Source organism: Rhinoderma darwinii, chromosome 2 (assembly GCF_050947455.1).
Source record: "Rhinoderma darwinii isolate aRhiDar2 chromosome 2, aRhiDar2.hap1, whole genome shotgun sequence".
Classification (NCBI taxonomy): Eukaryota; Metazoa; Chordata; class Amphibia; order Anura; family Rhinodermatidae; genus Rhinoderma; species Rhinoderma darwinii.
The window spans coordinates 396,977,986-397,001,770 of NC_134688.1; the positions used below are offsets into that span (position 1 = coordinate 396,977,986).

Sequence of the window (23,785 nt, forward strand, 5' to 3'; positions counted from 1 at the left end):
ACCATGTTGAAAAATTAGTTTTTTAAAATAAAAATAAAATTCTCATATGTATTTACAAATATACATTTTTCTGAAGAGGCTATTTAAAAAAAATAAAATAAAACAGGTACACTTTTGCTGATGATAGGTCCTCCTTAAATACCTTCTTACTGTTGGCTTATGAGTCTAGTGGGCGGTCCTATGCAGTGATTGACACTCACACAGGGAAGGCTGTCAATTACTAATTAGTAGTCTGCTGTTCTATAACTTTACACTTTAAGCAGCATACTTACTGGATGGAGTATATACAACCCAGAGCTTTTCCCTGTTAAAAGCTAAGGGCTGAATTCAGTGTGGCAGCTGCACTCACACAGTTGTAATGAGGTTGCATTTCAGTGTACGTATTACCTCCTCGTGGTTGATGTGATGTGAAACTTAAATCATCATAGGCTTTTAGGGTGATCTAAGTTTGGTTTACTTTAACCGACTTCTTACGGACGTAATATGGACACTAAAATTTACATGGGTAAAAAATTCTGAGCTGCGTAATTTCATAATAGCTACACCACAGAAAAAAGTGGGACATAGAATAGGATTAAAAACACAAAAAATGGCAATACTCACAAATTGGGCAGGTATAATCCCAATAGGACGCAGCCAGGTCAAAAATGCTGCTGAAGGAAAGTGCACAGGTGCGTTTAACTAATAATAGCCACTCCCACTAGACTTGACGGGAGTGGCGTGTGGTGCATGGGATATGTAGTAAAAAGTAAATGAATAGTTTATAATGTGCAAGTAGTAATAATATGTGTGAAATATAGGGGGCAGTACTGAGTATAGTGAGTGGTGAATAAAGTGTAAAATATAAGGGGCAGTACTAAAAGGGTCAGGAACGTGAGTGATGCATGAAGTGTGGGTGCAGTGTGTAAAACATGGAGGGCTAATGCGTAAATCATGAGGCACAGCCTATATAGCCTGGTAGCAGCCAATTTGTAATGCCATGATAGTACATAGAGCGGGCTGCCCTGCTTGCTATGCCAGACCGCAACACACCATGCTCTCCCAGCATTGAAGACCTGGCTGCGTCCAAAAAGTAGTAAATATTATTCAAGTAAACATGGAAAATACATGGGGTATTGGTTGTAATTTTGGCCAAAAGAACGCAAGCTCGCAATCCTCGTCACGGATCCCCACACTTGCGAGTCCCTAACTGGAACTTTTCGTTCCAAATTTAATCCTATTGGGATTATACCTGCCCAATTTGTGAGTATGGCCATTTTTTGTATTTTTAATTTTATAATAGGTTCCTTTACATTTTCAAATGCTATCTGGAACCACCAGATTTTATGCCGTACTCCTGGGGATCGGTAACTGCTATATTAAAACAGTATATAAAGCTCTATTACACAGAAAGCGAGATCTCGCGATATCCAGCTGCATCTCATGTTCTGAGACTAAAGTCTGCTGTAGGGAGTTGTGGGAAGTCACAGGGGATTCCGGGGAGCACCAAATAACAAAGTTCGGGACCCGACTCTCAGCAGGAGGAGCATTTGCATATCGAAAGTACATTTATACTAAGGTTTATTTACATTTGTTCTAATTACCTACATTTAGGAAAATTGTACTTTCTCAAAGGAGCATTCCCACAATTTTTTTTATTCTCTGGTCCGTTGGAAAGGCACATTATGTAAATTGGGGTGAATTAAATTTTCTCACTGTGGCTGTATTTCTGATTTATCCACTCCCAGGCTCGGCATAGGGAGGAACAAACTGGGCAATTGCCCAGGGCGCCTATCTTTTTAGGGCCTAGGGCCCCCTCCTGCTATGGGGCCCACAGCATGAGGGGGCCCGAGCGGCCCGGCCCATAACACTTATGGTCCGGGCGGTGCGGAACCCCTCATGCCCGATGCTAGCGACAGTCACATTCACTTGTATCTGCATCCCCAGGATGCAGATACAAATTAATACTATAGACTGCAGGCCACGTTAGGCCTTCAGCCTATAAGGCACTGGGAAGAGTCCCTGCGCAGGCTGGCGTGACGCTGCATAACGCTGGTCTGCGCAAGCGTCTCGCCCAGAGTTTGTGCAGCGCTCTGCTGCGGGAACGGGGCAAGGTAAGTAGAATTTTTTTGGGGGGGCTGTGTGGCAATATACATGGGGGATTGCTGTGTAGCACTATATACAAGTGGAGCTGTGTGGCGCTATATACAAGGGAGGGGCGTTGTATGGCACTATATACAAGTGGGGCTGTGTGGCACTTTATATAAAGGGGGCTGTGTGGCACTATATACAATGGGGGCTGTGTGGAACTATATACATGGGAGGTGGGCTGTGTGGCCCTATATACTAAGGGGGGCTGTGTGGCACTATCTACTAAGGGGGGCTCTGTGGCTCTATCTACTAAGGGGGGCTCTGTGGCACTATAAACTAAGGGGTGTTGTGTGGTGATATCAACTAGGGGCTGCGTGTGGCGCTATCTACAGGGGGCTGTGTGTGGTGCTATCTACAGGAGGGGCTGCGTGTGGCGCTATCTACAGGGGGCTGTGTGTGGCGCTATATACAGGGGGCACAAAGGGGTCATTATTTCTCTGAGGGCACAAAGGGGGCACAGTTTCTGATGGGGCACTTTTATTGTGTATCATTATAACTGTCAGGGGCACTGTGGATTACGAGTTTACTTAGAGGATGGGGTATAGGGTGCTAGAAAAGCGAGAAACCAACGCGTCTGTATGTCAAATTCTGCGGAGAAGAGTCGTGGCTGGAATAAGTCGTCACAGTGGTCTGCGCCGGATTGAGAAAACAAAGGGAAAGTGAATGACTGATCAGAGAAAACATCACCTGTGAGTCAATGAATATAAATGTGCTGTAATCACTTATATCGTCTGCAGAGCTCCTGTGTATAACTGGCATCTACCACTGGCATATGGTCACTATATGGTCGTAATATTGGTCTTTGTATAGTGGCTTTTATTCAGAAACAGTACGGGGTTATTATTCAGTCACTATGTAGTTATTGTGTGGAGGTATTATTCAGTAACAGTATGGGTGTATTATTCAATCACTATGTGGTTATGGTGTGGCACTATTATTTTGACCTTATATTGTGTTATTATCGGTAATATTGATCTTATAGTGAGTTGTGTTCAGTAACAGTATGCAGGTAATATTTAATCTGGTACAGTGGTATGATTTAATAACTGTATATAGATAAAAAAAATTGTGAGAGGGTGGACATATGCTTTGGGGCTTGCAACACTCCCGCACGCGCTAGAAATCGTTCTCTGCACACCGCCTTCTGAGCTGACTACAGTAAGGGTCTGTTCACATCAGCATTTGGTTTCCGTTGATGGGTTCCGTCAGACCTTTCCATCAGAGGAACCCATCAACAAAAAGGGAAATGGAAACCATAGCTTCCGTTTGCATTACCATTGATTTCAATAGTAATGCTTCTATTGCAAATGGTTTCCATTTCTCTCCGTTCCGCAAGGTTTCCGTGTTTTTGGCAGAATAAATAGCGCAGTCAACTGCGCTATTGTTTCCGCCAAAAATAACGGTCCCCCAGATGCAGATGTGAACAGGCCCTAATTGAGCATTTGGGGCCCCACTTTTAACATTGCCCAGGGCCACACTTTGTCTAAAACCGGCCTTGCCACTCCCTTTTGGTCTTCAGCTGTGTCATGTGACCAGCAATAGGACTCTCCAAGTGCCAAAAGCGTCTCATGTGTTGACAGGAAGTCAGTTTCTCCATTCTTTCCCTTTAAGACTTACATTGAAGCTAATAAATAGAGAAACTGACTTCCTGTCCACACTTGAGACGGAGTGTCCTATTGCCGGTCACATGACACAGCTGAGGACTAGAAGAAAGTGGAAAACTCACAAATAAAGCGACTGGTAAGAAAATTACCTTCACCACAATTTACATAATGTGCCTCTCTAATCGACAAGGGAATAAAATATTTTTTGGGGAATGCTCCTTTAAGGGGTTGATAGTTTTATTAATAAAAATGGTACCCTATGTGCCATAATAGGTCTTCCTTAATGACACATAGCTCAAGACAAATTTTTGCATTGACCAACTCCCTTCAGTTTGTACATCTTCAAGGATACTCATCTTGTTTTTGAACACTGAGTAGCGGTACCTAAAGAAAACAATGTTATAGTAGTACATTTAGTGTTAACATTCTACTTTGGGCAGTCGTCTTGAAGGTTCTCTATCCTTACATGTGAATGTTTTATTCTTTTGATGTCCAATCATCCATAAAATCTAATAATCTGGCACCTATCAGATCCCATTGATGCAAATAAAGATGCACATATTGAGTATTTGCACAGTTCCTCTCTATTTTGTACTGGATATCATTAAAGACTTCCACTAAAATCTCATTAGTTGTTAATTATATTATATGTAAATAAATGTGCATAACAAGAGAGAAAATAAAGTCACACGATATATCATTTTATAATATTTAATACTATATATTTTTTATTACAACCATCATACACATTACTTTTTATACAGGTCTAAAAAAGGATGCCCAGTGATTATGGCAGCCTAACAGCATCAGTTGTATAATACATTTGACCATTTTTTACAGCCTGCATTGCAGTGTATTTTTTTTTTAGCAATACCGTATATCTTATAGATAGCGTTTATAAGTAGATAGATACAGGTAGATAGATAGATAGATAGATAGATAGATAGATAGATAGATAGATAAATCCAGCGGCCTAGATGGAATCTCACCAGAAGTGATTAAATACAGCCGGCCAGAAATACAGGCCGCAATAGCAAAACTATTTAATATGATGCTGAGTGCCGGCTACTTCCCTCAAATCTGGAACCAAGGCCTTATAACACCTATACACAAGAGTGGGGACAGGTACGACCCAGCCAACTACCGAGGGATATGTGTCAGCAGCAATCTGGGGAAACTGTTCAACAGCATCCTGAATAAGAGAATCCTCAGCTTCCTCACCAAGCACAATGTCCTCAACCAAAGCCAAACTGGGTTCATGCTAAAACACCACACCACTGACCACATCTACACCCTGCGCAGCCTCATCAAGAGCCAGGTCCACAATGCAAAGCATGGGAAGATTTACGCCTGTATTGTGGACTTTAAAAAGGCCTTCGACTCAGTGTGGCACCCGGGCCTATTCCTGAACCTGCTAGAGGGCGGAATAGGAGGGAAAACGTATGATGTAATCAGAAGCTCCGACACAGAGAATAGATGAAGCGTGAAGGTAAATGGGAAAAGAACGGCTTATTTTCAGCAGAGCCGAGGAGTTAGATAGAGCTGCAGCCTCAGTCCAACGCTCTTCATCGTCAACATCAATAAACTGGCCACAGCACTGGAATGCTCCTCAGCTCCAGGTCTCACCCTCCATGACACCCAGGTGAAATTTATGTTGCATGCAGATGACCTTCTGCTGTTATTACCAACCAAGAAAGGCCTCCAAGACAACCTGCAAATTCTGGAAAAATTCAGCTCCACGTGGGCACTACCCATAAATATAAACAAAACCAACATCATAGTGTTCCAGAGGAGAAACTCAATATCCCCCAGGCATCCTTCCTTCATTCTAAACAATGGCCCATTAATAGCAACCGACAGGTACACCTACCTGGGTCTAGAAATCAACCAATCAGGAAGCTTTAAACAAGCCATAGAGATGCTGAAAGACAAGGCATGCAAAACCTTCTGTGTCATCAGAAAAAAACTGTACCACCTCAAACCACCAGTGATGGTCTGGCTTAAAGTCTTTGACGGCATCATCTCCCCAATCCTCCTGTATGGCAGTGACTTCACTGGGGTCCGGACACATACCCAGACTGGTCAAGTTGGGATTCCAGCCCAACAGAAATATTCCACTTGGAAATCTGCAAACACCTTCTCCAAGTCCATCGGAGTACCTCAAATAGCGCCTGTCGAGCTGAACTGGGCAGACTCCCACTACACCTCATAATCCAGAAGAGGGCGCTATCATTCTGGGCCCATATACATAGCAGCAAGCAAAGTTCCTATTACTTTAAGGCCTTGCTACACCAAGGGGTCACACGTAACCCAGGGATCCTGGAACATTTCACCCTAACCCAGCTTGACCAAAATGTCACTCAGGAACGACCCACAAAATCAGACAGATCCTGAGCAGTTACAAACTGAGCGCCCACAATCTGGTCATCAAATCAGGGCAGCACAGACAGACCTACAAGCCCATGGAGAGCAGACTGTGCCAACAGTGCGACCAGGAGGCAGTGGAGGACGAGGCCCACTTCCTGCTACACTGCTCCAAATACTCAGTAGTGAAGGACAGTCACTTCGGGAAACTCTCTGATCTCTTGCCGGACTTCAGCTCCATGAAAGAGGAAGAGAAACTATACATTCTGCTGGGGAAAACACAGTGGGCATAGCGGCACAATAGGTTACTACATGCCATAGACTGAGAGAGACATGATATGCCACGGACTTGTATACCTCTACCCTAGATGTGTCCCTATCCCCAACCCCTCGGTCCCCATCCCCCAATCCCTTACTTCTTACTTGCTTTGGCAATGCTAATGTGTATTTGGTCCTGCTAATAAAGCTTCTTTGAATTGAATTGATATGTAGAGTATGATAGATAGATAGATATAGAGATAGAGAGAGAGAGAGAGAGAGAGAGATAGAGAGAGAGATAGTCTCCTTTATTGGAAGGTGTCTTCAGCAAACAAAGAGTTTGAAGTGGAATGTGCTGGGATATTATCAACTCCTTAATAAAAAATAAAAAAAATTACACATCAGGTCTGTCCAAAATAACTTAGATGATCGTGTCAATGCAATGTGCGAAAGCACAAGACTTTCACATATATATTTAATATAGTTGTATCTCAATTGTATTAGCTTTATATAACAACATATTAAATTTGATCTTTTAGCCGTACAATATCCCCATTTATGATGACCATTCAGTGAAAAAAAAAGGTGATATTTGGGGCACGTTCACACGTGGCGGAATTGCTGTTGAATTGCGCTGCGGACAGTCCGCAGAGGAATTCTGCAGCAACAGTTTTTTTACATTTGTTTCTATACATTTTTAGGAAAGTTAGTTCAGATGTTGCAGAAAATAACTGTGCGGAAATCCGGCTGCGGTGAAGAATTTCCCCTCCGCAGCATGCTCATGACGTTGCATTCACTGCGGATTTCAGCCTTTGCAATGAAAAAAATGAAATCTGTGGCAAGTCCGCTGTGAATTACCTGTCAAATATGCAAATGTTGGTGCACATTCGTTGCGTAATTGCCCTAAATCTGCACCAACATTTGCAGCGGAAAAATTCCCCCACGTCTGAACATGCCCTTATTCCTGAGGAAACATTTAATTTCTCTAGTCGGTGAAAAAGATATTATCAACTAAAGTTGATGTTATAAATGAATGAGATATATTTACCGTGAGGTCTTTTAAAGCCTCTTAAATCTAAATGTAGCTTCTAAGGCTAAAACGAAAATGCTCAATTTTATTTTTACAAACTAAATTTGATAATGTATAGGTAACGTGCATTGTACAAATATATGCCAACCTTAATATACAAGAATATAAACGTATTTCCATTAGTCCAATAAAAGTTCAACATAGTGAATCATCTGTCTGTACAGAAAGATGATAAAACGAAATCGCCCAGAAGTTTTTATGTCCTATTCTGTTGAAAATTCCATGATTGTTTTGGGGGTATCTTTTAAACCTTTTGAAGTCCTTCATCAATTGCCTTTCCATTTAGACAAAGTGTACTATTTTGCAGATTATCCTTGGTTGCTTCATCTTCACTAAGTGTAGGTTTCTCGTCATATCTCCTCCGATAGAGCATTCGGCAGATTACTGTGGTCAGGAACATTTCCATGATTAGAAGTTGCTGATTCATGTCTGAAATAAAAATGACATTTACGGAATATAAGATTTTAGATGAATTATAGGCAATAGGGATTTTACATCCATATTACTGGAACGTAAATTAAAGCTAAATGCACAGTTGAGTTTTGTTTGAGACCGGCAACAATGATAGCAAAGGGTAGAGTAGAAGAAAAAACACAGTACTCCGTAGGTGAGCAATGCTTACATATAAAAAAAATAAAAAAAAAATCACAATCACACTTTAGGCATCTGCAGACGTATATTATGTAGTGCACCAGAAATTCAGTTTTTTAGGTCTTTTTCTATCTCTCTACTGGTTTCTGTAAATATACATATTCTCTCTCATGTTTGCTGAGTACCTAATGTGATGTTAGCCTTTATTCAGATGAACGAGTCTAAACTCGGACGTGAAAAACATCAGTTTTTCACATCCGAGTCGCACCCATGTGGGACCCGTTTTCACGGATCCCTTATAGACTTGAGTCTATTGAGGGATACGTGAAAACGGACGAAAATAGAACAGGTCCTATTTTTTCACAGGACCTTCACACGGTCCGTTAAAACAACAGCCATGGAAACATCCCCTTTGAAATACATGCAGCCGTGTGACGGCCGTTACAAAACCGGCAGTCACACGGACAATATTTACGTCCATCTGAATAAGCCCTAAGACGCTAAGAGTTACAGTTTTCACTCTGAGCCAATCATATTTCTCTACCTGCTCCTCCCTCGCCGGTCTCACATCATGCAGTCTTACATACACATTTAGGAATATTTATTGCAGTACAATCCCCTCCTCCTTCCCTCCCTCCACCCCCTCTCCCCTCCTCCTTGTCTTCTATTTACTATTGTACACAGATTTTCTATTGTGAGGAGGCTGTTTCCAGGGGGTCTGCAGGCAGATAAAGGGGTACCACAAGCTGCTTTCAAATTTTTTAAATAAGTTCACAATATAACTATCCTCTTAATTCATGTGAATACATAATTTGACTCATATTTAAAGTGGTTGCCTCATGAAGACAAGCCCTTTTTAAAAAGAAGAAAATGTGGTGATCAGCTGGTGGCAAGGGGAAGTTGCGGCCAGCCACACTTCTCTCCTCCACTAAATGTAGAATTACATGGTGGCCCATTCAAATAAATGGCCGTTTATGTATGCAGGGACGTACAGAGTAGCTCTCCATCCTGGCACATAGACGAGAGAGGGAACATGATGTCTATATGTTGCACTAGGGTCACTATTCTGTTGATACAACAAATAACAACCATTTCTAATAATAATAAGTTGGGTGTCTATGGTCATCATATGATTCTCTCCTGTCAATAAGAATATTTATCAGACATGTTGGAATTTTCTTTTGCCTGTAGATGCTTTTTATCAAAGATCTGTACTTTATATAAGGTAATCAGCTTAGTAAGCGTTCAATGCAGTGATCAGAATGATGTTTAGTCTGAAAAATTGTTCTATTAGTAATATATTACATAGTTACATAGTCAGTACGGCTGAAAAAAGACACACGTCCATCAAGTTCAACCAAGGGACGGGAAAAGGGAAGGTAACAATTTCTACACATAGGAGCTAATATTTTTTTGTTCTAGGAAATTATCTAAGTCTTTTTTAGAGCCATCTACTGTCCCTGCTGTATCTATTATCTATTAAAATATACTATTGCGGCCCTTGTATCAATGAAAAGTTCAGACTGAATCTTGTGTCCCTATGTCTCCATTGTTGAGCCATCTACAGTATAACCAGGATATTCTAACCATATAAGCATTAAAATTCAACGTTTCAGTGAGAAAGTCACCAATACCCGATATGTCCCATAATGCCACATATCTAATTCTACCCAGTGGAATTCTCCAGTATGATCTCGGACTGTAAAGGGTGCTATTCTTAAGTGGCTGCGGATGTGCTGTTGTTTCGAGTGTATGTTGCGGCTAGTGTTGTAGATTGCAGTGCAGGGCTGTTGAAGACAAATTTGTGAATTCTGTGCTTGGCACACTTGTATGAGCACTGTAGTATCTACCTTGTTGGCACTGCTATTTTTTTATTTTATATCTGGCTCAATAGTCGCATATGTACGACATGCACAACCTGACAGGGAGAGTAGCTCAACCGGTTCCATCCACATTGCCTATTGTTGGGATTTTAAATAGGTTATTAACTAGGTTTAATGGAACATTTATATGTAAAAAAACAACAATTTTTTTGTGCATTTTTGTAATGTCTTGAGTCTTTAGCATTTGGAGTTACAGTCTACTTTTTTCCCACATGACAACACTTCCTGCAGGGTGCTTCTATAGTACAAAGTTGCTTTAACCCCTTAATGACCAGCCTATTTTAGACCTTAATGACCAAGCCATTTTTTACGTTTTTCCATCGTCGCATTCCAAGAGCTATAACCTTTTTATTTTTGCGTCGACATAGCCGTATAAGGTCTTGTTTTTTGCGGGACAAGTTGTACTTTTTAATAGCACCATTTTGGGGGACATATTATTTATTGATTAACTTTTATTAACTTTTTTTTGTTCGGGGAATAGAAAAAAACCTGAAATTTCGCCACTCTTTTTCGCGTCTTAAATCAACGGCGTTTACCGTGTGATATAAATAACACAATAACTTTATTCAGCGGGTTGTTACGATTGCAACGATACCAAATGTATATAGTTTTTGTATGTTTTACTACTTAGACAGTAAAAACGCTTTTTTTTCAAAATTATGTGTTTTTGTGTCTCCATATTTGAAGAGCCGTAACGTTTTTATTTTTTCGCCGATACAGTCGTATGAGGGCTTTTTTTTTGCGGGAAGACTTGTAGTTTTTATTGGTACCATTTTTGAGTAGATGCGACTTTTTGATCTCTTTTTATCACATTTTTTTAAAGTCAGGATTCACAGAAAACAGCAATTTTTCCATAGTTTTTTATTAAATTTTTTACGCCGTTCACCGTGTGGGTTAAATAATGTAATAGATTTATAGTCGGGGTCGTTACGGACGCGGCGATACCAAATATGTGTAACTTTTTTACTTTATTTTGGTGTTTTAATAGTAAAGCATTATGTATGGGGAAAAGCTGGGTTTTTCATTTTTTTTCACATTTTTTTTTAAAATTAACTTTATTAAACTTTTTTTTCACTTTTTTACTAGTCCCACCAGGGGACTATAATATGCGATTCTCCGATCGCTATTATAATACACTGCAATACTTTTGTATTGCAGTGTATTACTGCCTGTCCGTTTAAAACGGACAGGCATCCGCTAGGTCATGCCTCCGGCATGATCTAGCAGGCATTCACTCCAGGCAGACCTGGGGGCCTTTATTAGGCCCCCGGCTGCCATTAGAGACACAGACACTCGGCGATCGTATCGCCGGGTGTCGGTGGGAGAGAGAGGGAGCTCCCTCGCTCTCTCCAAAACCACTCAGATGCGGTGCACCACATCTGAAGGGTTAAACAGGTGAGATCGATACTAATATCGATCTCACCCGGCAGAGCAGGGACGCTCCCATCCCTCAGCTGCCTCTAGCAGCTGAGAGCAGGGAGATTTGACGCTCCCTGCTCTGTTTACTTTATCCTGATGCAGTGCCGTAAAAAGGCATATGCATCAGAATAAAGCCCGTTAGTGGCCGCCGTTAAAAGGCGTATTGGCGGTCACTAACGGGTTAAAGAATAATAAGCACAAAATGGAGCAACATAGGGTATCATCTCACGATAAGTTGGGGAGGCAGGAAAGTGAGAGGTGTACACTCACCTAGCGGCGTTGTGCTAGAGGCACGACAAACTATAAGTCCAATATATATATATATATATTTTTTTTTTTATATATAAATTTTGTTTTCTTCCTTTTAGATGACTCTCATATCTACATGGAGATCACCTCTGGAGATACAAGACATCACGGATTTATAAATAAATATACATTTTTACTTGAAATTTTGTTGTTCTCAATTTTTGGGTATCATGTGATTCCTTTTTATTATTAATTATTTTTGTCAATATTGCTATTTGGAGGGACCTGAACAAGGTGAATGACATTGGTATGTGCAGGCGATTCCATACTGTTCTGATTTTATGACACATGAGACGGGATGGCCCCCTCACTCATTCATTTGAGTGCTAATGTGCTAATTTAGGAGCTATAAGGGGACACTAAGGCACATGGATACATGATATGTCTATGGTGCCAGTGTCTGCCTTTTAGGTTGGTGGTGATGGATATTTATATAATGTCCATTGACCACTTTTTCCACTCCACTTTTTATATTATAGTTAAGAGGGGTCCATTGGGTTTTTCCCTATTCCACTCCTTCGAGTTGTCACAGAAGTGTCTTCATACAGACAGTTTATATAGATATACCTGTTCATATTCACTGTCCTCAGGTACTTAACACTACTTTTTCTCTCACTAAATACTAGGGGCATCCTAATATATTAACCTAATTTAGTCTATGTCTCTATAGACACTTAATATAGTTTCCCTTGATTGATTTACTTACTTTTCCCATTTCCAAGATGGCCGCATCCGCGTATTCGCTTCATTGCGCATGCACGTGTACGCAATAGCGCTTCCTGATCGCTGCTATGGCGGCGCTGTGATTATGAGGTCCCAGTTGGTGATTTTCTTTTAAAAGTTTTAACATATTCACGTGGACTGCACATATGTTTACACTTTATTTAATTGCATATTTTAGATTTGATGCTATTTTTATGACATATGTTTTGCATTATCCAACTTACTATGACACAATGTATTTGAATTTAAGGCACTGTTTTACATTGTAAGTTTTGTACATCTTTTGTATACTGTTTTGGCATATATTATGCTTGATTGTACTTATTTTGTATTGCTGATTGGCACCATGTTATATACTCTGAATAAATCACATGTTAGTTGCTTGAGAAAGGCTCTAGAGGACAGAGCTGAAACGTTGCACATGGGGCAATAAAGTACCCACTCTTTTCACATATAGTACGGAGTGCTGCCTATTTTTTTAATTCTATAAATATATATATATATATATATATATATATATATATATATATATATATAGTCTAAGTGCTGATATTGGAGACTAAATCCACCCTGTTTTTCATCTGTCTTGGAGTCCTGGTGCCGTTACTATATACTACGTTGTTTTTCTATATATATATATATATATATATATATATAGTCTAAGTGCTGATATTGGAGACTACTAGCCAAAGATTTCTCTGGGTGAAGAACTTGTCCCAGCGAGAGAGCTATGCGATATCAGATGCTAAGATGCACAAAGTGGTTCTGAGTGCAAGATGGCAAAAACAGACCCTTGCGGAGGCGCTGTTCCCTTGTATCTAGGAAGATCCTCTGGAGTCATTCAAATGTTAACCTTTTACTAGTAACATGACCTGCAACACGTTTCAGAGCCGGATTGGCTCCTTTATCAAGTAATTCCACATAACCCCTTCGTAAGGGTGAGTTTTTGCCATCTTGCACTCAGAACCTCTTTGTGTATCTTAGCATCCGATATCACATATCTATAGTGCAAAGTTGTCATTTTGAAATCCAAATTTCCATCCATATCACCATGTCAATGTATAGACCCTAGCTATTGCTCTTATAATCATAAAGATGTGAATATTTATGTGGATAGAGATTTGGCAATGCTAATCTGCTGGGGAATAAGGCGGAGTTGTCATTTGGCCACAGACGTTCATACATTTTTACAATATTGAAAGAGATAGTATATATATATATATATATATATATATATATATATATATATATATATATATATATTGTAAGTAAATAATATAGACTGCGGCTATTTCTGTAATCCCATGTCAATATAGATACCTTATCACTTAACTCCCAAATAACCTCTTGTTTTGTTGTGAGGTGATAGCTAATGATCGATCACACTTTCAAAGTGCATAATAGTCCTTCCTGTCTAGCTGACCCACCCGCCAATACTGTGTGTTGGAATGAGATGATAATAGAGAAAGGACAAGAGCTACACAACAAGCGAGTATCTGTCTGACAACATATTACATTGTTATATAGCTATTGAGGATGGAGTTAAACAAACTATCAATCACATCTCGAGTTCCTTTTATTAGTATTGTTATACAACAATGAAACATTTTCCAATTCCCTTTGTTACAAAATATACCGTAGCTTCAATAACAGGTTAATATAATGATGCCCCAAACTATCATCGGTCCTAGACTGTAGGTGGCATTTTCCATTTATATTGCTATATAAAAGTTATTTTTCTAATTGATTGTGTTATTTGCTTTGTCTTAAGATTCAGCGTTAATTTTGGATGTGAGTATTATTTATAACACTGTCCGTTTGGTTGGTGGTTAACACAATAAGACATTGCTAGATCTTGTCTTTTGCGTTATCACTCAGTTGAGGTTTTGCATGCAATTTTGTGGACTGCAGCTGTCCCTCAAGAGTTAAACTCAATCAGTAGCACTACAAAAAGTCTAGTTGTAGCCCTGGCCTTAAAGAGGACTTGTAGTCCCCATGAAATAACAATTTTGGAGCATATTTTCTTCGAAATCTACGTTGCACTGTTCCTCTGTTATTCCTTCTAGAAATTTATGAATAAATTGACGACTGGGTGTTATCACTTAGGGGGGGGGGGGTGTCCCTACACAGCCACAGACTGACAATGTCCAATCAATGTTCACAGTATCAGAGGATGTAGGGTCACATCTTATAGTTAAGGGCAATGGTAACACCCAGTTGTCAATTTATGTATAAATATCTAGGAGGAATAGCAGAGGAACATCACAACGCCGAGTTACAAGGAATAATACTCCAGAATTGTTACTTTATGGGGAATACAAGTGATAACTACAATAAACATTTCAGGACAGGTGACAGGTTTGCTAAGAAGTCATACACTGGTTAAAAAATACCTTCAGCCAAAAATCCAAATTTGCTCCTGAAGCCTTATGCTCAGTAGCTGTGCGCAGCTATTTTTCCTACAATAAAATTGGTTTATCAGGGGACAATGTCACTCATATAATTATATACAAGAATTGTGTATGTATGAAAAAATTGTATATACTGAGATAGCTCGTCCCCATACATTACTGATCATAGCTCCTTGTGAAAGGAACAAAGGAACGCTGATCAACGAGCTGTCTCGTTGATCTGCGCTCGTTTTTATGGCCCATATTGGCCGGTGTAAAAGGACCCTAAGTGATATAACTAACGTCTCAAGATAGAAGAACGTGTATCCTCTGTATTTGCTACTTATATGTCTCATGTACTAGATGGTTTGTGACTAGTGAATATTGTTACTATGAATACTTTTATGACAGACCATACTTTTTTAAGACATTTTAATAATAACCCTCATTCTATAATTTTGCCTAATTGATGACCCTTTATGTTATCTAACACACAAAGGTTATTCATTATTGAATGAAGATTACTTACATGAAGCTCTGGATGGGCCAGGAAGTGGTGGAACGCAGGAAATAACACCCGTGGTACCAAGAATAGTGATGATTGACGTCTGAAGTTGACTCAGAATAACAACGAACTAAAACAATGCAAATTATACTGTTACATCAATGGACAAATGACATGACTAGCATCCTAAAATGGACTATATTTTTTTTATAACAAGTGAACATAAACTATAAACAGAGAGTGGAGTATTTTGGGGGAGGAATATCTGCCTCAAAGTTCCAAACGGAATTTTGAGGCAGATATTCCTCCCCCAAAATACTCCGTGTGAACAGCAATTATCGCGCCGTTTTTCGCCCGCGGCCATTGAGCGCCGCGGCGAGATATACGCTTTCTCCTGCCTCCCATTGAAGTCAATGGGAGGTCGGAGGCGGAAGCGCCCGAAGATAGGGCATGTCGCTTCTTTTTCCCGCGAGGCAGTTTTACTGCTCGCGGGAAAAAGACGCCGACGCCTCCCATTGAAATCAATGGGAGGCGTTCTCGGGCCGTTTCTGCCGAGTTTTGCGACGCGGTTTCCGCGTCAAAAAACTCGGCAAAAGACCCCGTGTGAACATAGCCTAAAGATGTTGTGGAACCTGTTAAGACTTTGTTTTTATTTGTTTGTCTTTTCGTGATAAATACTCAATCTGCACCCTCTTTCTCTCAGTCTTTCACTTGGGGTTTGCTTACAGCTAAACGTTCATAGCCACACTGCTATGTATATTATGGGCAGACAGTGCAGATACAGTGGAGGTTCTACAGGTCAGTAATTTAGGTGGGTATAAACACAGCTCATGGTGCTGGATTTGGCCATTGATACCAGCAGCAACATTTAATAATTACGTTTTAAAATAAAAAGGGGTATATACTATTCTGGCTGCAGTCTCACTTTTCATGGTGGTGGAGAGCCAGGCCACCGCCTTGCAACATTAGTGTTGGGGCAGAGCTGTTGAAACTACAAATCCCTGTATGTATGAGGCCCCCCTTTACATCCCCGTATTGCCTTCCGTCGCAGGTATACATTAGGAGACTACAAACATATAACTCTGACTGAAGCATACAGTGGGATATGTCGCCCAAACCACTTGCTGCCTGAAGCTCTGTGCCCGGGGAAGCTCCTGATGTCACTGTCTAAATAAGGACAGTGCTGTCAGGAGCTACAATGCCAGAGTCCCCGGCCAGGGCATCGGAAGCACTCTACCCGGTGACACTGGCCCTGGGGAAGCTCTTGAGGTTACTGTCCATACATGAACAGTGACGTCAAAAGCACTACAATGCCGAAAGTAGCTGGGCAGAGCATTGGAAGCGATCTTTCTATATATGGACAGTAGTGTCAGGAGCTACACAATGTCAGAGTCACCGGGCAGAGCATCGAAAGCACTCTTTCCCTCATCCCATATATAAACAGTGACGTCAGGAGCTTCCCCAGGGCTGGAATTCCTGGGCCGATCGTTACCTGATTCCGACCTTGGGGAAGCTCCCCGACGTATGCGTTTGACTTATATGTTTAACGTATACCTGTGACGGATTCCATACAGTGGCATCCGTGACACATAGGCTCCCATGTTAAAAAAACATTTCCTGCACGGTATTCTTTTTTTTTTTGGAGGAACCTTCAGGATAGAATAGCGTAGTTTAATGTTATTTTATCTTTAAAAAAAGACAGAGGGCAAAAGTAAAATTTTTTGGACTCTGTCAGGATAATAGAGACCAATGAACACGTTTAGCATGTACTTCGGGAGCTAAGGGTATGTGCACACGCTAGCTACCTTTTACGTCTGAAAAGACAGACTGTTTTCAGGAGAAGACAGCTGCGTCGTTTCAGACGTAAAAGCTCCACCTCGCATTATGCGAGGCGTCTTTGACGCTCGTAAATCTTGAGCTGCTCTTCATTGACTTCAATGAAGAATGGCTCAAATTACGTTGCAAAGAAGTGTCCTGCACTTCTTTGCCGAGGCAGTCATTTTACGCGTCGTCGTTTGACAGCTGTCAAACGACGACCCGTAAATGACAGGTCGTCTGCACAGTACGTCGGCAAACCCATTCAAATGAATGGGCAGATGTTTGCAGACGTATTGTAGCCCTATTTTCAGACGTAAAACGAGGCATAATACGCCTTGTTTACGCCTGAAAATAGGTCGTGTGAACCCAGCCTAAGCGTGTTTCAGTAACGAGATGTGAACTAGGTCAGCATACAGGGATTGTGTGTGTGTGTGTTAGTTTGTGTGGGAGGAGAGCAGAGTGAAAAAAAGCCTAGCTTCATCCCCGAGTTAGGAGAATTTGTGCCTTGGTCACTACATAGTCATATATTGATATAGGTAGACTAGAAGTTTACAGGTGGATATACGATTTGTTTTAACTATTGAATAAAGGTAAAAACATCAAAGACATCATATAGAAGGGTGAAAACTTTCCCACAAACTTTTCATACTAATCTCATAAATTAGTGGAAGGAAAACATAAAACACATAACAATTCTATCAGGACATCTTTGAATGAGCTCTGAGGTTATTCTTCTGAAAGTTTTCTCCAGTTAAGGCCCTTTTACACGGGCCAAATATCAGGCAAACAATTGTTCATAGAACGCACGTTGCCGATAATTGCCCTGTGTAAACAAGGCAGCAATCAGCAGATGAATGAGCAAACGCTCGTTCATCTGCTGATCGTATTGTTTTAGAAAACAAAAATAATATAGTTGTCGCCGACATAATAATAATGTATGGGGACAAGTGATCGGAGTAACGAGCGCTCGTCCCCATACTAGCTCCTTGTGACTGGTGCAAACGAGTGCCGATCAAAGAGCTGTCTCGTTGATCGACGCTTGTTGCAACAGCCAAAATTGTCCGGTGTAAGAGGACTCTTAGTCTTCATAATATGTAGGAGTAGATTGGGATCTATGACTCATGATAGTTAGAATTGTCAACGTCTTATTGCATTCAGTTTAAAAAAAAAAAGCAGAAAAACCAACAGAAGGAATTAAATTTTTTCTTTTTACAGGAATTTTTCTTGCAATGTTACGGGAACTGTATTGTAAGACCTCATTTGATCCCTTGCAGGATTTTGTTTTTCATAAAAAAAAGAAGCAACGTCTTTTTTTATTTAAAACATGCATAATTTTTGATTCCGAGAAAGGTTCACAAGCTGGTTTGGCACCATGACAAATATTATCATCAGTAAGAAATTTTTCTGGAAAACGGTATTGTTATCTTAGCCGATGTTTTTTTTAAGGAAGTAGTGAACATTATAATGCTAGAATGAATGTTTGGACATAGAACCTGAAAGAGCTATTAAATTGTCAAAGGGATTAAAATGACAAATGTATATTTGACTGTAGATTGGGATTATTGGATATAATGACTGATTTAGCCCTTATACTGCAGTCCTGATTTCATCCTTAATAGATAAAGTCTTAACTTAACAAGCCCAATAAATGATAGGCCTTCAGCATAAGAGAATTGTTCAATATGGCTACACATTTGGTAGTCAAATACTGTAGATTCAGGGCTGTCCGCTCATCACTCAGGCATTGTAGTTTGTTAAACTAGTTAGAACATGATCCTGAATAAAGGATATATAGAATTTAATGGGAACATGTTTAATTTGCATAATGTACTATAACCTATAATTATTAAACATTTTTCGGTTAGATTATTATGAGGAGAAGTCTAGGTTTTGGTGCAATGAATGTAAACTATTTGGCCACTAGCCAGCATTATGTGTATGCACTTAAAGAATAGACATTACTGTATATTTAGTTTGCTATAATACTAGCTTATGTTTACTTTGGCTCAGCAAATGTTTTGCTACCTTAAAACGTAATATGGAGTTGGTCTCCCCCTCCATTGCAGTAAAACAGCGTACACTCTTCTGGGAAGGCTTTCTACAAGATTTTGGATTGTGTCTGTGGGCAGGGGCGTAACTAGGAAAGACTGGGCCCCATAGCAAACTTTTGACTGGGGCCCCCCCTCCGCTGGGTATCACACAACCCCCCCCCTTGTAGATAGTGCCTCCCTATAGATTCCACCACATAGCGCTCCCCTATAGATAGCACCATACACATCCCCCTGTAGATAACGCCTTACAGCCCCCCTGTAGATAACATCTTACAGCCCCAATTACCTCCTGTAGATAACGCCACAGAGCCCCACTGTAGATAACGCCATACAGCCCCCCTGTAGATAACGCCATACAGCCCCAAATCCCCCCTGTAGATAACGCCATACAGCCTCCCGGTAGATAACGCCATACAAACCCCCCCTGTAGATAACGCCATACAGACCCCCCCTGTAGATAACGCCATGCAGACCCCCCCTGTAGATAACGCCATGCAGACCCCCTGTAGATAACGCCAAGCAGACCCCCCTGTAGATAACGCCGTACAGAGTCCCCCCTGTAGATAACGCCATACAGACCCCCTGTAGATAACAGCTTACAGAACCCGCCCTGTAGATAACGCCATACAGACCCCCCCAAAAAAAATAAAAATAAACGGCCTATAGTTTGTCCTACAAAAGAGATGTATTTCCCATCCACAGGATAGGGGATACATGTGTGATCGCTGGCAGCGATAAGGAGAACGGGGGACCAGTGCCGGCAGGTGGCATGGGCCCCCCTCATGCTGCGGGCCCCGTAGCAGCCGCTACGGCTGCTATAGCGGTAGTTACGCCACTGTCTGTGGGAATTTTTGCACATTAATTCAGAAGATCATTTGTGACACTGATGTTGGATGAGAGGGCCTGGCTCGCAATTTCCGTTCTAGTTTATCCGAAAGGTGTTTGAAAGGGTTGAGGTCAGGGCTCTGTGAGGGCCAGTCAAGTTCTTCTCCAACCATGCCTTTATGAACCTCGTTATGGGGCACGGTCATGCAGGAACAAAAAAAGGACCTTTGTAAAACTGTTTCCCAAAAGTTGGAAGCATACAAATATCCAAAATGACTTGGTATGCTGAAGCATTAGGATTTCACTTTACTGGAACTAAGGGCCTAGGCCGACCCCTGAAAAACAACCCCATAGAATTATCCCTCCTCCACCAAACTTTATAGTTGGCACAATGCAGTCAGGCAGGTAATGTTCTTCTGGCATTCCAGACTCCTCTTTCAGGCTGCCAGCTAGAGAAGCGTGATTTATCATGCCACGGAACAAGGTTCCACTGCTCCAGAGTCGAGTGGCGGCATGTTTTACACCACTCCATCTGACGCTTGGCATTGTGCTTGGTGATATAAGGCTTGCATGCAGCTGCTCGGCCAAGGAAACACATGACAGAAAGTTCCCAGGGCACAGTTTATGTGTGGCTGTTAATGCCAGAGGAGATCTGCTTTGCTAGGTGCTTGATTTTATACACCTGTGGCAATGGAACTGAATGAAACACCCAAATTCAAGAATTAAGAGCTGTGTCCTAATACTATTGTCCAAATAGTATATGTCTGTATAGCAGATGAAGCTCCAAATTCCCCATGTGACCAGAATAATATAATAACGTTCTGCCTGCATGGAGCCACCACTAGGTGGAGCTTAGGAGCATACTGCATACTGTTTCATTATTGAATTAAATGTATAACTTGTAGACATGAAGCATCTTAACTCCCACTAGTGACAGCTGCAAGTAGACAGTATTTTATAATTTAGCTCTTTGTTTATGCCGAGGGTTGGCTGCTGTATAGCATAAAAACTAAGCTCTAACCTCTATAAAAATATGTTATAAAACTCATCAGGCACATAATTTTGGACCTATTTAAATAAATAAAATGGAGTTCAAGGCGTGAGACATTCACAACATAGTTACACCAGTTAAAAAAATTAACTGTTAGAAAACTACTATGTATATTTGTATTTATAGTTCAGCATCTCACCTCGTAAGAGGCAAACTTTGCAGTAATATTCATGTCCACTAATGAAGGTCTGACGAGGTTAAACATGATTCCCACAGCCCAGAGTGAAACAATGGTGATCACAGCAACCGTTATATTAATATAGATTGTGGCTGACTGTGCACGTGACTGCAAAAAAAGAAATAAAACAGAGCAGAGTCATTTATAAAGAACATGTCCTGCTACATTATTGCATGCTGATATGACTTTGACTAAGCTACAGTATGTCAGGAGCTGTATGTATTTCATAAGTCTACGACACCGTGCTGTATCAACTGGTCATAGACAAAGATATGTATTACTTTTTTTGGATTGCCCCTCCTCTCCAATTTCCCATTTGCACACATATATATACCGTAGATAGTGATTCTAATATCTAATATTGCGTTTCCTACAATAAGAATTAGTTCTTGTCAAATTCTTGTCACATTCTGCAGAGTATACAGATTTAAGAGTGTGAATGGTCATCTTAAAGAAGAAATCCAGTCAAAATGATCTTCTCATTTATCATACATATAAGACGATCACATTGGTGAAGGATGTGATCTCTGACTATTACTGATTTCAAGAATAAAAGGGCTCAATAGAGAACTTAGGACTCTTGTACACGACCATTCGGGCCTTTTGTTACGGCATCCGAGTGGCACTTGTTTTCATGGACCCATTTACTTCAGTGGGTGAATTGGGTCTGTGAAAACAGACTCAACTCTCCGATTCGTGTAAAGATAGAACATGTCCTATCTTTCCATGGATCACGAACAGGACTCGGGCAGTACACATGATTGTGTGCAAGAGCCCTTAAATGGGTTGTCCCAACTGGACAACCCCTTCTCAAATTGAAGCCTATCCAAAAAATCTGATGATTCCCTCAGTTCTGGTTGCTGAAACAAAGCCATGAAACAAAGCTAATATCAAAGGGGGAAGCTCATATAATGTCTGCCAGAGCAGAAATGACTCTTTCGTGTGGCTCCCTGCTAATAGAAAGGGGTCCAAGCAGGAAAAACCTGTGGACAGGGGTTGTCCAAGGGGCATAACTATAGGGGTTGCAGAGGTTGGGTTTGCACCTGGTTCTGGTGCCTGAGGGGGCCTAAAAGGGCCTGCTGCCCCATATAAGACCAGTATGAGAAACTGCATGTGATAGTTGGGGGGGGGGGGTAGGCCCTGCTACAATTTTTGAATTGGGGCCCTACACCTGAGCGCTTCAGCTGCTTTGTTCTAGCGATTGGTGGGGTCTCAATGCTTGGACCCCCACCAATCCAAACTTCTGACATGTCACTATGACATGTCAGAAGTTTGTCAATCGTTTAGCTACACTTTAAGAATGGCCAAAAACCTGACAAAAATAAATCGAGTTTGAAGGCTCTATTGGTGTGTCTATATGGCTCTCTTTAGACTTCTCCATTGTTCCTTCCCGTATCTAGAATGGGATAAAAATGTTTTGATTTGGTCATTAGCATTTATTGTCTAAATCGGCAGTGGATAGGACAACCAAGTCCATTAGTGTTCTAAGGAACTAGGTAGGTGTGCTATATCCTGAATTTTCACAGTAACAGAAAAATACTTACATCACCAATAGTGTATATTCCATTCGTCCAAAGCACGACAGCCAAAAACATAAGTATTGGCCTCAGCAAAACAAACTGAAAGGTCCCCAACTTCAGCATAAATAAAGTATGACTGTAAAAATGAAACCACAATATTATTTTTTTTATACATTATTATTTTGTTGTGTTTTTATGTTTGTTCACATATTTTGTACTTATACATTCTGGTTTATAGGGATAGTGAAATTATAATCTCAATCACATCAATTCAATTATTGTTCTATTATTTTATTAATGATAATTAGATTTGAGTGTAGAAACTACTAAAAAATTATGTTTACATGGCTCCATTTTATTTTACAGTATACATTGACAATATTAAGGTAATCAGAAGATAAAACCTTCTTAACACTTATCGATCATCGTATCATCTAAATTTCTTCCAAGCATCCCTGTTAAACTAAGGCAGAATTATTACTGATCAAAATGTCAATTCAGAATGCTTGGGGAAATATAGGATGCAATATTTCAAAATATAACATCCATCAAACTAAACATATGCATCTCACACAATTATTTGTGTAGTCGTTTATTTATTGCATAATTGAACACTGTGAATAATGAAATATCAGCCGCTCTACGAGTAGTATGAACCCAGGGTTGTCCGTAAACTGTTGGACAATACTAGACTTTATTGTGTATGGCTAGCTGAAGGAAATTAAAATTGAAATTTAGGGAAATCACATGAAATTACCAAAATATCTGTGTAATCTGCTTAATTCTTATCATGTCTGCTGATAATCTGTGCATGTGATATGACAAGGGATGATTATAGAATGGACAATGCCCTGTGCTATTATATTTCAAATTGAAGGGGTGGTCTTATTAGGACACATCATAGATGGGGACCCTCTGCTTTGGAAAACATCTCCTCTTCTGGCAGATCCCACACGTCCATGCATTATATTGATGCCCATTCATTTAAATTGCCGGCGTGTAATGAATGTACATCACTCCTCCAGGGTAAATGTGTGGCTAGCTGCAGATTTCCTCGGCCATAACTGATCACCGGG

The 23,785-nt window shown here is 40.5% G+C and overlaps 1 protein-coding gene across 1 annotated transcript in view; it reads right to left on the bottom strand.

Moving 5' to 3' along the window:
* Window positions 1-7,469: 7,469 nt before the first annotated feature.
* Window positions 7,470-23,785, bottom strand: part of LOC142741403 (organic solute transporter subunit alpha-like) — a 30,049-nt gene continuing 13,733 nt past the window's right edge. Inside the window, exons 5-8 of the mRNA XM_075850784.1 lie at window positions 22,734-22,845; window positions 21,151-21,297; window positions 15,291-15,396; window positions 7,470-7,875 (exon numbers count right to left, since the gene is read on the bottom strand). Of these exons, the coding sequence (XP_075706899.1) occupies window positions 7,691-7,875; window positions 15,291-15,396; window positions 21,151-21,297; window positions 22,734-22,845 (550 nt within the window). The 3' untranslated portion in view covers window positions 7,470-7,690. The remainder of the gene's footprint in view (window positions 7,876-15,290; window positions 15,397-21,150; window positions 21,298-22,733; window positions 22,846-23,785) is intronic.